This window comes from Brienomyrus brachyistius, chromosome 22 (assembly GCF_023856365.1).
Source record: "Brienomyrus brachyistius isolate T26 chromosome 22, BBRACH_0.4, whole genome shotgun sequence".
NCBI classification, from domain to species: Eukaryota; Metazoa; Chordata; class Actinopteri; order Osteoglossiformes; family Mormyridae; genus Brienomyrus; species Brienomyrus brachyistius.
The window spans coordinates 9,036,531-9,053,102 of record NC_064554.1 but is presented as its reverse complement, the minus strand read 5'-3'; the positions used below and the strand labels follow the sequence as shown (position 1 = coordinate 9,053,102).

Sequence of the window (16,572 nt, the reverse complement as noted above, 5' to 3'; positions counted from 1 at the left end):
TAGCCGATTGATTAGTTGCAGTGGTGGCAAAGATTTTGGCATGGTGGGCTGCCATAGAGAAACATCACTAGCAGAAACTAGTTAGACATTCAAAATATACATGCTTGCAGTTAAGATAATTGCGATAAACATTGATAAATAGTTTTGTAGCCAATGCTTATTCTGTATTCGGCATTTCAGTTGGTCAACATCTGTTTTCTTTTATTTGTGTAGCAGATAGAACCCATATTCTTTGTATGCAAGGAAAGTGGTTAGGCATTATTAGACAATAAATGTCAGTTATTTGTTGTGTGATTAAAATTGTAATCACTGCACTGCCATAGGAAAGATTTTTCTTCAAATGAAAGGTTTCTCTAGATTGGCAGAAGATCTGAGTCAGATCTATTTGGCCCATTTGCTAACCAAAATTTCTGCAAGAAACATCACAGATGGCATATCTAGTTCAGATAGCATTAAATCTCATCACCATAACAGTGGTAGTTAACACCATGCTTGCTAATAATATTCCCTGGCGTCATATACGGGGAAATAGTCTTTTCCCTGTGCCCTAACTTTTATTTAATTCCTAATTTTTTATTTTGTTGAAACAGCAGACTGTGTATGGTGTGTATAGCAGGGAACAGGATCTGTTTCTCTTGCTACAGATTGCTATTCATAAACAGACATTTTCTATGAAATTTTGTTATGTAAACTTACTAGTAACCTTACTTAAACACAGTAATTTGTATGAATACATTTAATGCAGTATAAGTATTGATTAGGGCCATGAATTGTTAAAAAATAAAATAGTGATACAGCTTTCTGTGATTAATCATGATTAATTCACCTAATATATAAAATTTATAATCATACATTGAATCCTTTAATTAATGTAGAAATAACACAAAGTGGAGTGTACTGGTCGTTGTCATTAACTCATTACTGTAACATATAAATTTTCTCTAACTTTTAGACAGACTCAGATTGTACAACTTTATTATCTAAATTGTCAATATTGCCTCTGGGGTAATTACTTAATTTTGATCATATTTAGTTCAATTAAAATTTATTTGTATAGCACATTTTCACAACATTATAGTGTCTCAAAGCGCTTTACATTATCCCTGGCCAAAGCCCCCAGTGAGCAAGCCAGAGGCGACAGTGGCAAGGAAAATCTCCCTAGAAGGAATAAAACTTGGGAGGAACCAGACTCAAAGGAACAGCCCGTTCTCCAGTAGCCAGCAGAGGAAGTGAAATGAACAAGATGGCAAAACCCTAAATGACACTGTCCAGTCTCAGTGTGGAGGGCAGGTGATGACACACAGGTATATTACCATTTATTTATGTAATAAAATTATGTGTTATGAACTGCTGGGCACGGACCAGGGAAGCAGGCGAAGGACATAAAAACTGGGGTAAAAAGGGATTTAATAGGGAGACGAAGAGGCATACGGAACAAAAGGGCATAACAATACAATGACAGAACTAGGGAAACATACTCTGACGTGGACTTAAATACACAGAACTAATGAAAACAACTCAAAACAGCTGATGACATGGGGATTCCACTCGGGGATTCCACATGGGGTTAAAGAGGGGGCGTGGCACACAGGAGGATCGGACGAGTGGGTTGTGGCAGTATGTCGTCAAATCCAGAAGTGTTACTGAGATGACAAAAATATAACAAAACAAAACATAGTGCCCGTGGGTGACTCCTGCTTTAACACAATCAAAGTTATAATAACGTTTATGACTTTTAAAATTAACGCAATGCGATAAATTCCCCAGAGCTAGTATTCCCATTCCCTCACATATGAAACGGTACTTGGAAAATTAGCTACGTATTTAGTTAGCATGGCTAACTTTTTCTTAAGCTGCAGTCAGTTAGCATTAGCATTTTTTGTCTATGAACGGTGGTTGTAGCTAGTTGAATAATTTTTCCATGGAAGGTGTTTTTTTTCTTCTTAGTTAATGTAATCTTACACATTAAAATACCTGGAATAAACAGCCGTCACAGATTGTTCATAGAATGTATTTTTCCTCACCTGAAACTGAATATTAAGCCTTTCAAAGGCAGCCGATAAGGAAGTGGTGTATTTAGATCAATGAATAGATCCAGTATTGAAAATACTGCAGCATATCTGACAGTTACAACTCCCTAATCTCTGTTGGGAACTGACAAGCTTATAAGTTAAGTAAGTTATGATTAACCAGGCAACCAATGTAGGGTTTTGTGAACGTCTTTCCTAATTTTTGTAGCTATAAATGTATTCCACTGAAAATACGGAAATTATCCTATTGTGAGATTTTTTAGAACTGGAGATCTGTGTAGGATGTTCCCCCACCTTCTCACCCAGGTTTCCTAGAACAGGCTCCAAACTAGCACTGTAACCCTGCAAAAGTGGATGGAAGATGGAGAGAATTTTGGGACAACTGCATATGTACATCCACCCATTTTCTATACATGTTGTACTTATGCAGTGTTGCAGGGACAATGAAATATATTAATGGATTTAAATTAAATGAATTTTCATATCTCCCGGTAATTAAATTATAGTCATTCTAAGTACCACTGAAGTTTGGCACATTTTCATTTTTTCTCTAGGTATTGCTTAATTTAGTGTTACATTAGTTACACACATTGTTGAACATTATTGAATCTTATGCAAAACTGAAATTTTAAGGAAAATTAAATAATGTAACAGATTTAAACAAGATTTCGAATTAGTTTAAGCCAATTAACATAAAATTAATTGGGGTGTATCAATACAGAAACTAGTATTGGTGTGTCTGACAGTACTCATATTCTCCTACTTGTCGAGGTGACGATGTGCTGATTTCAATGACTGTTACCACATGTTGACAAATCAGCAATATTACTAAGCGAAATAAAGGAGACTGCAAAATGTGTGGGAGTACTGAAATATCATATTCATTATTATCTTCAGTATTACCAGTATTAGCAGTATCAAGTTGTTACTGGCTGCTATGTTTTCGGTTGCTGTTACTAAGATTTGTGATTCCATTATTTTGCAAGTAACAGATTAATGTCATATTCTGCTTATTTATCAACTTCTTAAATACAGTGAATTTTTTGTTTCTCTGAATTTCTTACGTTTCTGCCTCATTGATGTTCTCATTATCATTAGCCTTCACGCTGATGGCTCTAGGAATTCCCTGAGGGTGAAATTTTGAAGCTTGATTGTTTTAATCTGATGGAAAATGTTACATTTCCTACCCAGAACACAAAAATAATAAATAGAATCTAATAAATATAATCTATAAATATGAAATACACTGCAGCATCTATGGAGGAAATCAAGCGATACTGTACATGTCATGCTATTCAGTGACTGTCATTGTACGGCAGCTTGCAAGGAATATTCTTTAATCATTAAATCACCATAAATCAGTTTCTCAATCCAGTATCACCATAGATCTCTTTTGTTTTTATTGAAAAGTATAAGCACTTAATTTTAAAGGATAAAATTCTACAAAAAAAGCATTCTTGTAGTTAAAATGATGTAGTAGATTTTCTTGCGAGTCACTCCAACTTGCCTCTTTCAGGTGTCACCAATCTCTTTTAGACCCCATTCCCAACTCAGTGTGGTACAATTCGCAAACTGATAATGATCAACTAATCATATGACACTGGAGAAATCCCATATCTGATCAGAACAGCTGCTTTTCAATCTTCCCTTCATTGCCAAGGTACTTGAAAATATTTTGTCTCGCATGAACTTCTGTAATGTCCGTGACCCTCATCCCCCGCAGTCCTTCTTGATCTCCAAGCAGCCTTTGGCACAGTAAATAAAAATACCACATTGCAAATGATAAGACACTATAATAGTTCACAAAATATAGCGCTGAAGTGGTTTTTCTCCATTCTATTGCAGAACTTTGGGTCAGGGATATTTGCTGTCACGTGTAATGTCATCCATGGTGCAGTGCTGGGACCCAATTCTTTTTCTCAAATACATGCTTCTTCCAGACCTATCAGCGATAGGTGAAAATCCGTGATATAAATAGACCATATAAATAAACATTTTTGTTATAGTTTAAGCTTTAAAATACCCCTCCCACATGCTTTAAATACATGTAAACTTATTAAAACACACTTTGTAACCACATATATTATGTGGATGTCGGGCTAAGGATATGAGTAACATAATAATAATAAAATAATAATATGTAATGTGTGTGTGTATACACACACACACACACACACATACACACACATACTGTATATCTCTCTCTGTATATGTAATGGAATATATATATATATATATATATAAATATATGGTTCTTATATATTCTTTTCATCCTTCTTGATGTATCGTACCATCGATTCATTCAAGCCATAATGGCGAGCGACGTCCGCAAACCGCTTTCCTTCCAGAAGCATCCAGGAGTTTTACCTTCACCTTAATGGTCAAGGTCTTCCTCTGGCGCTTAGGCTCACTACTGTCAGAAGACTTAGAACATGCAGGACGCTTTGGAGCCGTCGTAGGGCTTAAAACAAAACTAAAACAATCGGATCACAAGCAAGGAGCGCGATACGCAGAGAACTGTGATGTGTCACCTATGGCTGGGTTGTGACAGCTGAACCGCAATATAGCGGGGAATCACTGTATTCATTTTTGTAGCTATGCAAATGGCACACTACAGTACACCACCAAATTGATGACTTCACCGTCATGGAGAACCTAAGCTATTGTTTGAAGAAATCTGGAGTTAGATGTACCACCATAACTTCCTTATCTTGAACAATGACAAAACTTAAGCCATACTAATGACCCCAAACCAAATACTTTATTAGGTTCTGTCATAACCTATATGATCAGTTTCATCGTTAGTGTGATGACTTTGGGAAATGGCTAACTGCATTGCTATCCAGTATAAAATATATCTAATGTAAAATCTCGAATTAGGGCCCAATGAAGTCTGTTTTTTCCCCCAAATTGCATTTATTATTTTTTTTCCAAATTTTTTTTTTCACGTTTCTTAATCTGTTTCATAATTTTTTAAACCATTTTTTTACCATAAGAAAATGAAAACAGACACAAAAAATTGCAAAACGTCACCATCTTTTTTTTCATTTAAACTGCTAACGGGACTCATGGCCATTACATCTACAGGAACCTTTATGACATCTCATTCTAAATCCATAGCTTCAATATGGAGTAGGTTCTCCCTTTGCAGCTATAACAGCTGCTGCTCTTCTGGCAAGACTTTCCATGAGATTTTGAGGTGTGTCTATGGGAATTTTCACCTATTCACCCAGAAGAACATTTGTGAGGCCAGACACAGATGGTGGACATGAAGGCCTGGCTCACAATTTCCATTCTAGTTCATCTCAATGGTGTTCGATGGGGTTGAGGTGAGCGCTCTTTGTGGGCCAGTCAAATTCTTCCACACCGAACTCATCCAACGATGTCTTTATGGACGTGACTTTGTGAACTAGGGCACAGTGATGCTGGAATGGAAAAGGACATTCTCCAAACTATTCCCACAAAGTTGGAAGAATAGAATTGTCCAAAATGTCCTGGAATACTGACGCATTAATAGTTCCCTTCACTGGGACTAAGGGTTTCTGTTGTTCCTAAACGCTTCCTCTCTGCAATAATACCACTTACACTTGACTGTTGGAATATCTAGCAGGTGGCATCCTATGACAGCACCACGCTTGGGAATGACCCATTCTTTCACAATGTTTGTAAACCTGACTGCATGGTTAGGTGCTTGATTTTATACACTTGTGCCAATGCGTCTGAATGAAACACCTGAATTCAGTGATTAAGAGGTGTGTCCCCTTACTTTCGTTCATATAGTGTAGTAGTTCAAATGGCAAATGAATCATTTCATCATTCAAGGATTATTCTTTTATTCTCTTAAATCACTTGCCATAAAACACGAATAAGATAAAATCACATTCATGGATAACACGTTAACTTTTGGAAGTATTGATAGATTGCAGACGTAGTACTCTTACATAATTAGGTATTGTGTTATCTTACATTATCTTATCTGACATTATCTTATCTGATCACATGTGTTTTGCTTTATTCTGCTTTCTGATTTGTCTGATTTCTTTTTTGTCCTGTTGATCCAGCTTTTTACCTGTTTCTTTCTGTAGGCATATAGGCTGAATTTCACTTGCTTTCTGTATTCCTATTTTAGGCTAAGGACAGTGATGATGATGAGGAAGTTGTCCATGTCGACCGGGACCATTTTATGGATGAATTTTTTGAACAGGTGAGTGAAACATTCGTAGTACTATATCCACAAACAGGGGTAGTCCTGTTACCTCAAACTTCCAGAGTTACCTTGATGCTACCCAAGCCTAAGTGCATGTTGAAATCAAATAATTCGTATTAACTGTTCATTTAATAAAGCTAGCTGTTTTAAACGTGAAGTAATGATAAATGCCTGTAGGAGATAATCTCATTCATAGTTCATCTAGCCTATTTTCTTCTTAATACTTATTGAAGCTCCTGCACAAGTATTTTCTGCTGCTCCCTGTACTACCTTCCTCAGTTCACTGCACTGATGACTTTACCATCTATTAGTGTATGAAATTGCAAGATTCAGTTTTTTGGCTAATGTAATCAATGTAAGCCTGTATGTGGACTGTATACTACAGCTGTAGACTGTAGGCTAGTATATAAAATACACTGATATATCAATTTTCATGTCCTATATATCACAAGGATCACGATATTCAGCTGAACTAAAACATTTTTTGTCTTAGGAAACAAAACTCAGTCAGCCCTGCATTTTTAATGATTTTGTAGTATACGTAAAAAAAACTCTATCTAAAAGTTTACCGCCACTGCTTTTGCATAAACTCTACTTGTGGTCTCCGAGTCATTCGTAATTCCTCTGTTTTTGCTGTTGGACTCACTCATAGTCAGATCGGTGCACTTCTGAGAAATATTACAAAAAAGTGAGGAGGAGAAAATCGAACTACTGTAGTCACCAAAAGACGTTCATCTTCCACTTACGGAAATATTTTGTCTGGTGTAGAAGAGATTTCTCACATGGGAATGGGTGAAGTATTATGCTTTATTGTTTTATAATGTATGTGCTCTGGTATATAGGTCAGTAAGACACAAGAGTTGGCCAGCAATTCAAAAATGTGCTACAAACTTGTTTTAAATGCATACATCAGTTTTGTTATTGATATCCATTTCATATTCATGTTGCTTTCATGTCATTTGCAATAACGTGGACCATTTTTTACAAAAGGTAAGACTGAATGCGCCTGAAATACTCAAACAATGTAACCACAAGAGAATGAGATATTAAATATTTTATCCATAAATGGAGTGTATGCAAATGTACTCGAAAACAATTACTTAATTTTAAAGTACAGTCAAACCTTGGATTGTGAGTAACTTGATTTGTGAGTGTTTTGCAAGATGAGCAAAAATTTCGAATAAATTTTAACTTGATAAACGAGCAAGGTCTTGCAATACGAATATTGCATATATGCTTTGTCTGCTGAGCATCACATGATCACAACTGAGCCGATGGTTCTTCTCTCTCTCTCACTGCAGGATTGTGGGTAATCGTTTCCAAAGCTTGGTCTCAGTCGGTGTGCCTCACTTGTATAGTCAAAATTTTGTAGAAAAGCACCATCCGAATAAGGGTGTAGCAGTGCAAGCGATGAATCTGTTTAATGAGAAAGCAATGTCCACATTTCCCACGAAATCAAAAAGGAGGCAAAAGCAGCTGTCATTGGATAGGTTCCTTGTTAAATAGAAATTTTGTTAATAGAAAAAGATTCTATTGAGCCAACAGACAGCAGTGATTCCGTTAGTTATAGTGAAAGTTGTCCTACAAAATAACCCTCCTCTTCTCCTCTCTCTCGTCTCCCTCACACCATCCATGATTCTTTTCAAAAGTAAAGTGCAGGTTAATTTTTTTTATGTATTTTTACTTTATATTTTATATTAATCATTTTTATATGAATATTTCTGGGTTGTGGAATGAATCATCTGAGTTTCTATTATTTGTAATGGAAAATTTGCTTTGATATACGAGTGCTTTGGATTACGAGTTTGGATTAAGTTTGCAGAATGAATTATGCTCGTAATCCGAGGTTTTACTGTATCTCATAAAAACATATTTTATTACGATTGTCTCTAAATTAAAATTGCATGTGTTATTTCAATATTGAATATAATTGTAACATATGGTGAAAACACTTCTGTTTTTTAAATAATCTTTGACAGATTATTTAAAAAACACATTACAGTGCAATAAGGAATTATATTTTATTGCACATTAATTTTCCTATATATTATCATCATATGCCCTGCGATGGGCTGGCCCCCTGTCCTGGGTTGTTCCCTGCCTCGTGCCCATTGCTTCCGGGATAGGCTCCGGACCCCCCGCGACCCAGTAGGATAAGTGGTTTGGAAAATGGGTAGATGGATGGATTATCATCATATTTCAATTATCATATTTTTATGAAAAATACTAGTTACACCAAATCACACAAACCAGTTACACCACCTTGGATTGTTGCTTTTACCGTCAAAGGCCACTGATTAATGAAGATATTGACACTGAAAATCAGGCATGTGTTATGGATACTGGATGGGAGACATGATCCAATCGCAGGCTGTTAAATTTATGGTGACTTTATTTCAGAACAAAACATAGAAAGAGACTATAAACAAAAAGATAATATGGGGTTAAAACAAGAGGCATGGCAGTTAGGAGGGGCTAGGACTGACAAAAACACATGGTGAGATAGGGTGAATTGCAACAAGGAGCACCAGCACTGACACTGACAAACCAGGAGTTGGAGCTTACAGGGAGCACAAACATTAACATTGACACATTAGGATAGGGACTAGGGAACAAGACTGGATTGCCAGCGACATCTTCTGGCCAAACTGGAACATGGCAGACTTGGTAGGAACAGATCTTGACAGCATGACAGTCAACAAGGTCAGCTGAACCTGTTTTATGTTATATCATCCATCCATCCATTTTCCAAACCTCTTATCCTACTGGGTCGCGGGGGGTCTGGAGCCTATCCCAGAAGCCATGGGCACGAGGCAGGAAACAACCCAGGATGGGGGGCCAGCCCATTGCAGGGCACACTCACACACCATTCACTCACACATACACACCTATGGGCAATTTAGTAACTCCAATTAGCCCCAGCATGTTTTTGGACTGTGGGGGGAAACCGGAGTACCCGGAGGAAACCCCACGACGACATGGGGAGAACATGCAAACTCCACACACATGTAACCCAGGTAGAGACTAGAAACTGGGTCCCAGAGGTGTGAGGCAGCAGTGCTAACCACTGCACCACCATGCCGCCCCTTATTTTATATCAGTGTATAAAAAACATCTAATGACAAGAATATTGATTTCCATTGTGACAGTCCCCACAAAGATATGAGTACAGGTTTGTGTACGTGTGTGTGTGCGTGTGTATCTGTGCATGTGTCTGTTTCGGTGTGTGTCCACATGTTTTTGTCTGTGTGAGGCCCTGTTTACACTTGGTTTTAAAATGTGTATTGGACAATAAGATGGCATTTGACCTTGTAGAAGTGATGCAGTCTTAACAAAATCTGAACACAGGCTGTCAGCTGGACACCTTGGCAATGAATGACAGACACAGGTGTAAATGGCGATGTGTCTCAGCTGATCGCCCCAAGACGCATTTTACAACTCAGTGTAAACAGGGCTTATGTGTCTGTTTACCTCTATTTGGAGGTAAAGTGGTAAAGAGACCCAGGAAGTTAGGAGGAGGTGCTGACCTGGTTCATGGGGTCTTGGGAGTCAACACTAGGGCCAGAAAGCGCGGACCCCTGCAGGAATTTCTAGATACTGGCACCTCCAGGTTCCATGATGCACCAGTAGGGGTGCGCCAGTCTGGGGGATACCTGGGAGGTGCAAACAGAGTCTATGCCCCCAGAAACTCTGCCAGGACACATCAAGCTGACCCCATCATTTCCAATGGGATCTATAGGTCCTTCCACTCCATAAAAACGTTTTAGAAACTAGAACCATTTTTCAGAACCAAGAACTTTGGTCGCATTCACACCATAGGAACTTGGCCCCATTTGTAGTTCCTTGGAGGCAGTTCCGGAACCCATTTTAATTACCTACTCCAGACTGCGTGTGAAGCTGTCTGATTAGGTACCAACACAATCCTCATAGTCAGCCCGGTCAGTACCTGTGGTTGCAATGAAGTCACCCAAGACCAGAAGAGTGTCACCTCATTAGCACCTATCAACCACCAAGTGAAATTAAAAATAAAATGTCTCGCTCATCAAGACATCACTCACCATGTCAGAGCATACACTGAGACAATAGACAGGACACCCAGAGAGTGCCTTAGCCTGAGTCTCATAATACGCTCTTTGAAAGGAGTGACATCAACCACAAACAAAACAAATTTAGTTTTGTATAGCGCATTATCACAACATTACATCGTCTCAAAGCGCTTTACAGCATCCCCACCCAAAGCCCCCAGCGAGTTAGCCATAGGCGATAGTGGCAAGGAAAAACTCCCTAGAAGGAAGAAACCTTGGGAGGGACCAGACTCAAAGGGGGAGCCCATCCTCCAGGGGCCGGCAGGGAGAGTCAAACAGGAGAGATGGCTAAGTGCCAAGTCACACTGTCCAAATCATAAGATTTGAGACACAACCAGGGAGCAGGGGGGAGATGACAAGCCGGTGCCGACACTCCCTCCAATTGCCAGGCAAGCAGAAGTAAGGCAGCAGGTCATACATGGAAGATGACACAGGCAGAACGGTGAGCTGGATGCAAAGACATCATGGATAATGGCAACGTCAGATGTAGCAGGGTGTGCTGAACATCTTGATAGATTGAGGCCTCCAGGCAGCACAGCCCAGGAGCATTAGGGGAAATAAAATGTGCAATTAGTCAAAGTAGGGGAGACTATAGGCAGTGCTAACAGCTAGGTGAGAGCAATATGAAGTGCAACGTGCAAGCTCTGGCAGATATGACTATGGCAGCATAAGTAGGAGGGAGAGGCAGGTGGGAATGCAGGCATGGGGAGTCCCTGAGATGTCAGCACTCCAATTCCGCAAGGGATTATGAAGCCAGACTGACAGCACTGACAGTCCAGTTTATCCAAAGCCAATGGCACCGATCCCCACCCAGCTCTACACCTTACACTATAGATCTACCTGGGAGTTACTGGTAGTTAGAGCTAGAACTAGTGTCCCTATGCGCTAAACTAAACAGGTGTGTTTTTAGTCAAGATTTGAATATTGAGAGTGAGCCTGAAACCCACACATCCGGTTGAAGACCATTCCACAGCTGAGGAGCTCTATAGGAGAAAGCTCTGCAGCCTGCTGCAGCTCTCAGACACCATCAGAAGACGTCAATCTACCACAGCAGCAGCTACTCCCCGACTATGACAGCCATTAGATCAACATGACCAATAATAGGTGTACACACCTATAAAGATCTGGCCACTCCCTGATCTGCGTACCTCAGAGAGTGTTGCCACTGAATTGTTTATGAAGCTCTTCCGACAGCACAGGAAGATGGTATTTATGTTGGAGAGACAAGATGTTCCACACACCTACGCGGATGGGCCACCTCAGATTAGCCCCAGAGTGCTGCTGCGCAGCAGGCAGTGCCTCAGCACCACACCAGTACCGGTACCGAACAGGCCTGACCCCACTGGATCTCAGGCGGTTTTGAATCTTCCAAAGATGAGGATCCCAAGGGTTTCCCCCATCCCCTTCATAAGTGATCTGCAGCCATCCTGTGGGCGGCTGCAGAAGAGCTACTCCCACAGACAGCAGAAAAGAGTCCTGCCTGCTTTTAAGTCTGAGCTGTGAGAAGTCTTTTGTGGTGGCTGGACTGCCAATCCCACCCACCACCACCCTGCAAATTTTCCCTGCAAGTTGGAGGACCGCTCGCAGGGCCGGATGCAGTTTAACATCATACCCAGGACAAATACTGAAAGCAATTAGAACAAGCAAGTTGTTTTGTTAGGCTATTTGTTAGATATTTGCTATTGGAGGACAGTGTTTTGTTATCAAAACAAGACACAGCCTTTTATTTATATTTTATTTATACAACCCGCAACAAGTTTCTTAGTCCGCTAATAAACTCTGGCAAGTTTCATCACTGGCAATATCAGACAAAAGTAGATTGGTTATTCATCTAATTTTCCAACGCAGAAACATGGAGCCACAGTCAAAAATGTATTCATTACATGTAACCGAAGTACAAAAATAATTCCATTTGTTCAATTTTGGCTCTGCTAATTATATCACTTTTCTCCACACTTCTGTGTAACTTCCAAGTTAGCCATGGTATTTGTGGACAGCCAATCGGCATGGTTTCATTGTAAGCACCTTCCCAGTAGCCCTTGTTCAAAAAAAAGTATCTAGTCCGGAGTAAGTATTAAAATGGGTCCCGCCACTGCCTCCAAGGAGCTACAATCAGGTTGAATTCCAGCAGTTTCAATGCTTCTTAAGCATGTATTTAAAAAAAACTATCACTTGAGAAGGACCATACTGGTACAGCAATGTAATAGATGATTTCTTACAAAAAAAGAGAGCAGAATTTACATTTAAGGAGCTGGTGGACTAAAATAAGAAAAAAATATGTCTTATACTGCCAACTCGACAGTCCTTCTCCATTTCAAAAATCACCATTCACTGCTGATTTGTATATGACCTACTCATGTCCTCCTGTGCATCCATTTTCTGTATCTGCTTCTCCTGTCCAGGGTTGCATGGGACCCATAGTCTAGTCTGGGGTGTTTTTCTGTTGCACCAATAGATACATTTCTTAGAAATCTGTCTAGGAGAGATTTAACCTTGCTATCGTGTTCGGGTCGGCACTGACCCATTTATAAGTTTAAAATGCATAAAAGCACCCCATAAATTGGTGTACTGCATCAAGGCTTTTTGATTTGTCAGGATCCTCTATTTAAACAAAAATAAATTAAAACAATGCATACGCAAGGCATGCCCAGATATATAAGGCAAAATTAGACCAATTCAGTTTATTTATATAATTTTCTTGGTTTATTTTGCATTTATTTTTTTATTGAAAATGAGAGGTATGCTGTCAAAAGAAAGGTCCAGAAATATATGTCACAAAAGAGCTGAAAATAGTATGGATTGATTTGCTGAATGTTATGAACTAATGGCACCGAACGGGGAAACAGGAGCAGGAATCACGAAATTGGGCGAACGAAGGGTTTAATTGAATAACAACACACTGGAACACATCACAACGTCAATGACAGGACAGTGACTGACAGGGAAGCACTTGGAACAGCTGTGGATAACGAGGGGGCGTGGCATACAGGAGAAGCGGTACGGTCAGGACGTGACACTGAAAATAAAATATTTTACGTAAAATATTAACCCTTGCACTGAAAACACTACTACAATTCATATAAATGATGTAACTTACCTGTTCCCTTTTCATTAGAAAATGGAAGAAGCGAAGTTACGACACAACATTAAACAATAAAAGGAGAGTGGGAGCACATTTTAACAACTTTCACATTTGGAACCATGCAACTCAATGGTTTCAGCTATCAAAACCAGGATGTTATATTAAAAAAAAGGTGTGATTCCTCTTACTAGTTTGTCATGCTTTTCTTTGTTCCAAGACCGAACATAAATTTGTTTCATCTTCCAGAAGATACAAGCAAATACTACCAATTGAAACTAGGGATTAATCATGATTATTCTCAGCATGTAATTGTGATTGACTTAATTTTTTTTAATTGGTTGACAGCACTATGCATTTTTTCCTTTAAAATTTGGTATTTTCTTGTGATGCAATAGATGAGGTTTAATTGACATTAATGATTTTCTTGTTGACATTTGGACTTTATGTGTGTTGAAGCCAGTCAGATTTTGGGTAATGATAATGATAAAATGTCAATAAATAGCTTCCTAAAATTACTCAAGCCACAGCTATTTTTACTTTTTAGCTAGATTTTATATCAAATGGAAGGCACAGTATGTCCAATTGTACAGCTCTACAGCTAATGGAGCAATTCCGGTCAATTTAAGTGATATCATGATGGCTTAGTGAGTTCCCAGCCCCAAGAGGTCATGGTAGGTTGGTGAAATTTATCACAGAGCATTAATTTCATGAAAACTCAATCAAATCAAATCAATGCATGCATTTGATACCAGTAACACTGATATTAACCACAAATCAAATGTAATTTAATTAACAAGTGCAGTACATATTACACTGCTACCCGATACTGGATAGAGTAGCTGGATGGATGGATGGATGGATGGATGGTGCAAATCTCATTTTTATAGACGACAAATGAAAAATGCCTGGTGTCAGTTGCCTCGATCTTCCAAAACCATTTCTTGAAAGGGAATCATTGGATTACATATTAGTAACTTGTGTAGCTGTTTCCATTTCTAGTTTTAAAGACAAAAGTATTTTTCTATGTCTGTCAGACTCGTTTTGACCACATCCCACTGAAGTGCTTTCTCGCATAAGGTTATAAGTTACAGTCGTTGTACATGTGTGGGCGACAAATTCCAAGTTCGAAGCTTGTTTCCTCACAGCACTACCAGGTGGGTAATTGGGGCCTTGTGCAAACAACCAGACTTCTGTGATATCAATGGTCAGTGACTAATATCATGAGAAAGGAATAGTTATAAACTACCATCAAGGACAGTAGGGTTCTTCGATATTGTTGCTGGTTGATTAATCCATCCATCCATCCATTTTCCAAACCGTTTATCCTACTGGGTCACGGGGGGGTCCGGAGCTTATCCCGGAAGCAATGGGCAGGAGGCAGGGAACAACCCTGGATGGGGGGCCAGCCCATCGCAGGACACAGTCACACACCAGTCACTCACACATGCATTCCTATGGGCAATTTAGCAAGTCCAATTAGCCTCAGCATGTTTTTGGACTGTGGGGGGAAAACGGAGTATCTGCAGGAAACCCCACGACGACATGGGGAGAACATGCAAACTCCGCACACATGTGACCCAGGCGGAGACTTGAACGCGGGTCCCAGAGGTGTGAGGCAACAGTGCTAACCACTGCACCACCATGCCGCCCCTGGTTGATTAATAATGTCTTTAATTATTTACCTTTTGTGTAACTTGTGCCTACTCAGGTGGAGGAGATTCGAGGCTGCATAGAGAAGCTTTCTGAGGATGTGGAACAAGTGAAGAAGCAGCACAGTGCTATACTTGCAGCACCCAACCCTGATGAAAGTGAGTAATAAGCAACATGAACTCCAAGAACAATAGCTCCACAAATCCATAAATCAAATGAACAGGGTCTGTTTTTTTATTCATTAGGTTTTGTTTTCCCCAAAAACACACCAGTTATTTGTGAAAAATCTTGCCCGGACTCAGCTGCTGAAGGCACTAGCAGCATATGTTTCATTTTTTTATTGCTGGTCTATTTATTTGACATAAACAATACCGAACTAGAGGCTGGCTTCTTTTGGATCTGTAGAGGTGTTCCGTTCTGCAGTGTTTACAAGACGACTCTATATTGATCCAGTTCAGAATTAGAAAGGACTTGAGTGTGGAGATGTCGACACAAAGGGTTATGTACAGTAGCAGCGTTGGGCCAGAGGTGCGGTGTCCTGTGGTGGGCGGAGAGACACCCACCCGGATACCAGTGCACGAGGAAAAGGCCACCTGCATTCTGGTGGGCTGTCCACGTGCAGTGCTTCATTATAAAATAAAAACAGAAGTCTTGGAGGGTGAGGAAATAACAGGTCACTCAGACATTTTATTGGGCTTTTGTGATTGAGGAGTCCCAAAGCCCCATTGTGATGGTCCACAAACTTCTCTACTGTATCTTATCCACCTCTTCCTTGACCACCCATAGTTGTTTCACGGGTTTCAGTAGGGCTAGCGGGCAATCCCAGGACATGCCTTGATGTCGTGCTGGATGAGGTAGGTACAACCTGGGAGAACACATCCTGGGGACTGTTGATGATCTCCCACACTTTTGGTGCTGTGGTGGTCTGAGGCCCCAGACGCTTTGCCCAAAGAGGAGTTTGAACTGGATTAATCCTGTGGAGACTTTGGAAATTTCCGAGATCGTGAAGAGCACAGAATGAAACACGTTCTGGTCTTGACTGTCTTTGTCAATGACATTTTGGAGCATCTGTCTGGGCGTCTGGTTGAAATGCTCATGAAGGCCATTTGTCTGCAGGTGGACAGGGATTATGCTGGGTCTCCCGAGGTTCCTTGTGATGGTGAAAGTCTGCTCCTTATTTTGGCTGCAGGCCCTGAGTATGTTGTGGCGGTTTGCCTTCTTTAAGGAGTGTGAGCATGACAAAAGAGCTTGGATCAGCGATTTTATAAATTGAAAGATTTACATTTTTTTCCAGATGCAATCATAACGTGCGAAAAAAAGGTATGGTTTGAAAAAAAAATACACACTACAGTTCAAAAGTCTGGAATCACTGAGAATTTTCATTGTAATTTTCTTTCAATTAAAATAATATTACAAATATCAGAAATATAATTTAGACACTGGTAATATTGCAAATGACAATTATACTGCTGGTAACAGCAGCTTTTTTGTGAATATCTATATTGGAACACAAAACTC

At 39.7% G+C, this 16,572-nt stretch overlaps 1 protein-coding gene across 1 annotated transcript in view; it reads left to right on the top strand.

Moving 5' to 3' along the window:
* The window catches only part of LOC125717525 (syntaxin-1B), a 58,919-nt gene that overhangs the window by 17,785 nt on the left and 24,562 nt on the right, over window positions 1–16,572 (top strand). Inside the window, exons 2-3 of the mRNA XM_048990565.1 lie at window positions 6,160–6,234; window positions 15,113–15,212. Coding sequence (XP_048846522.1) covers window positions 6,160–6,234; window positions 15,113–15,212 — 175 coding nt within the window. The remainder of the gene's footprint in view (window positions 1–6,159; window positions 6,235–15,112; window positions 15,213–16,572) is intronic.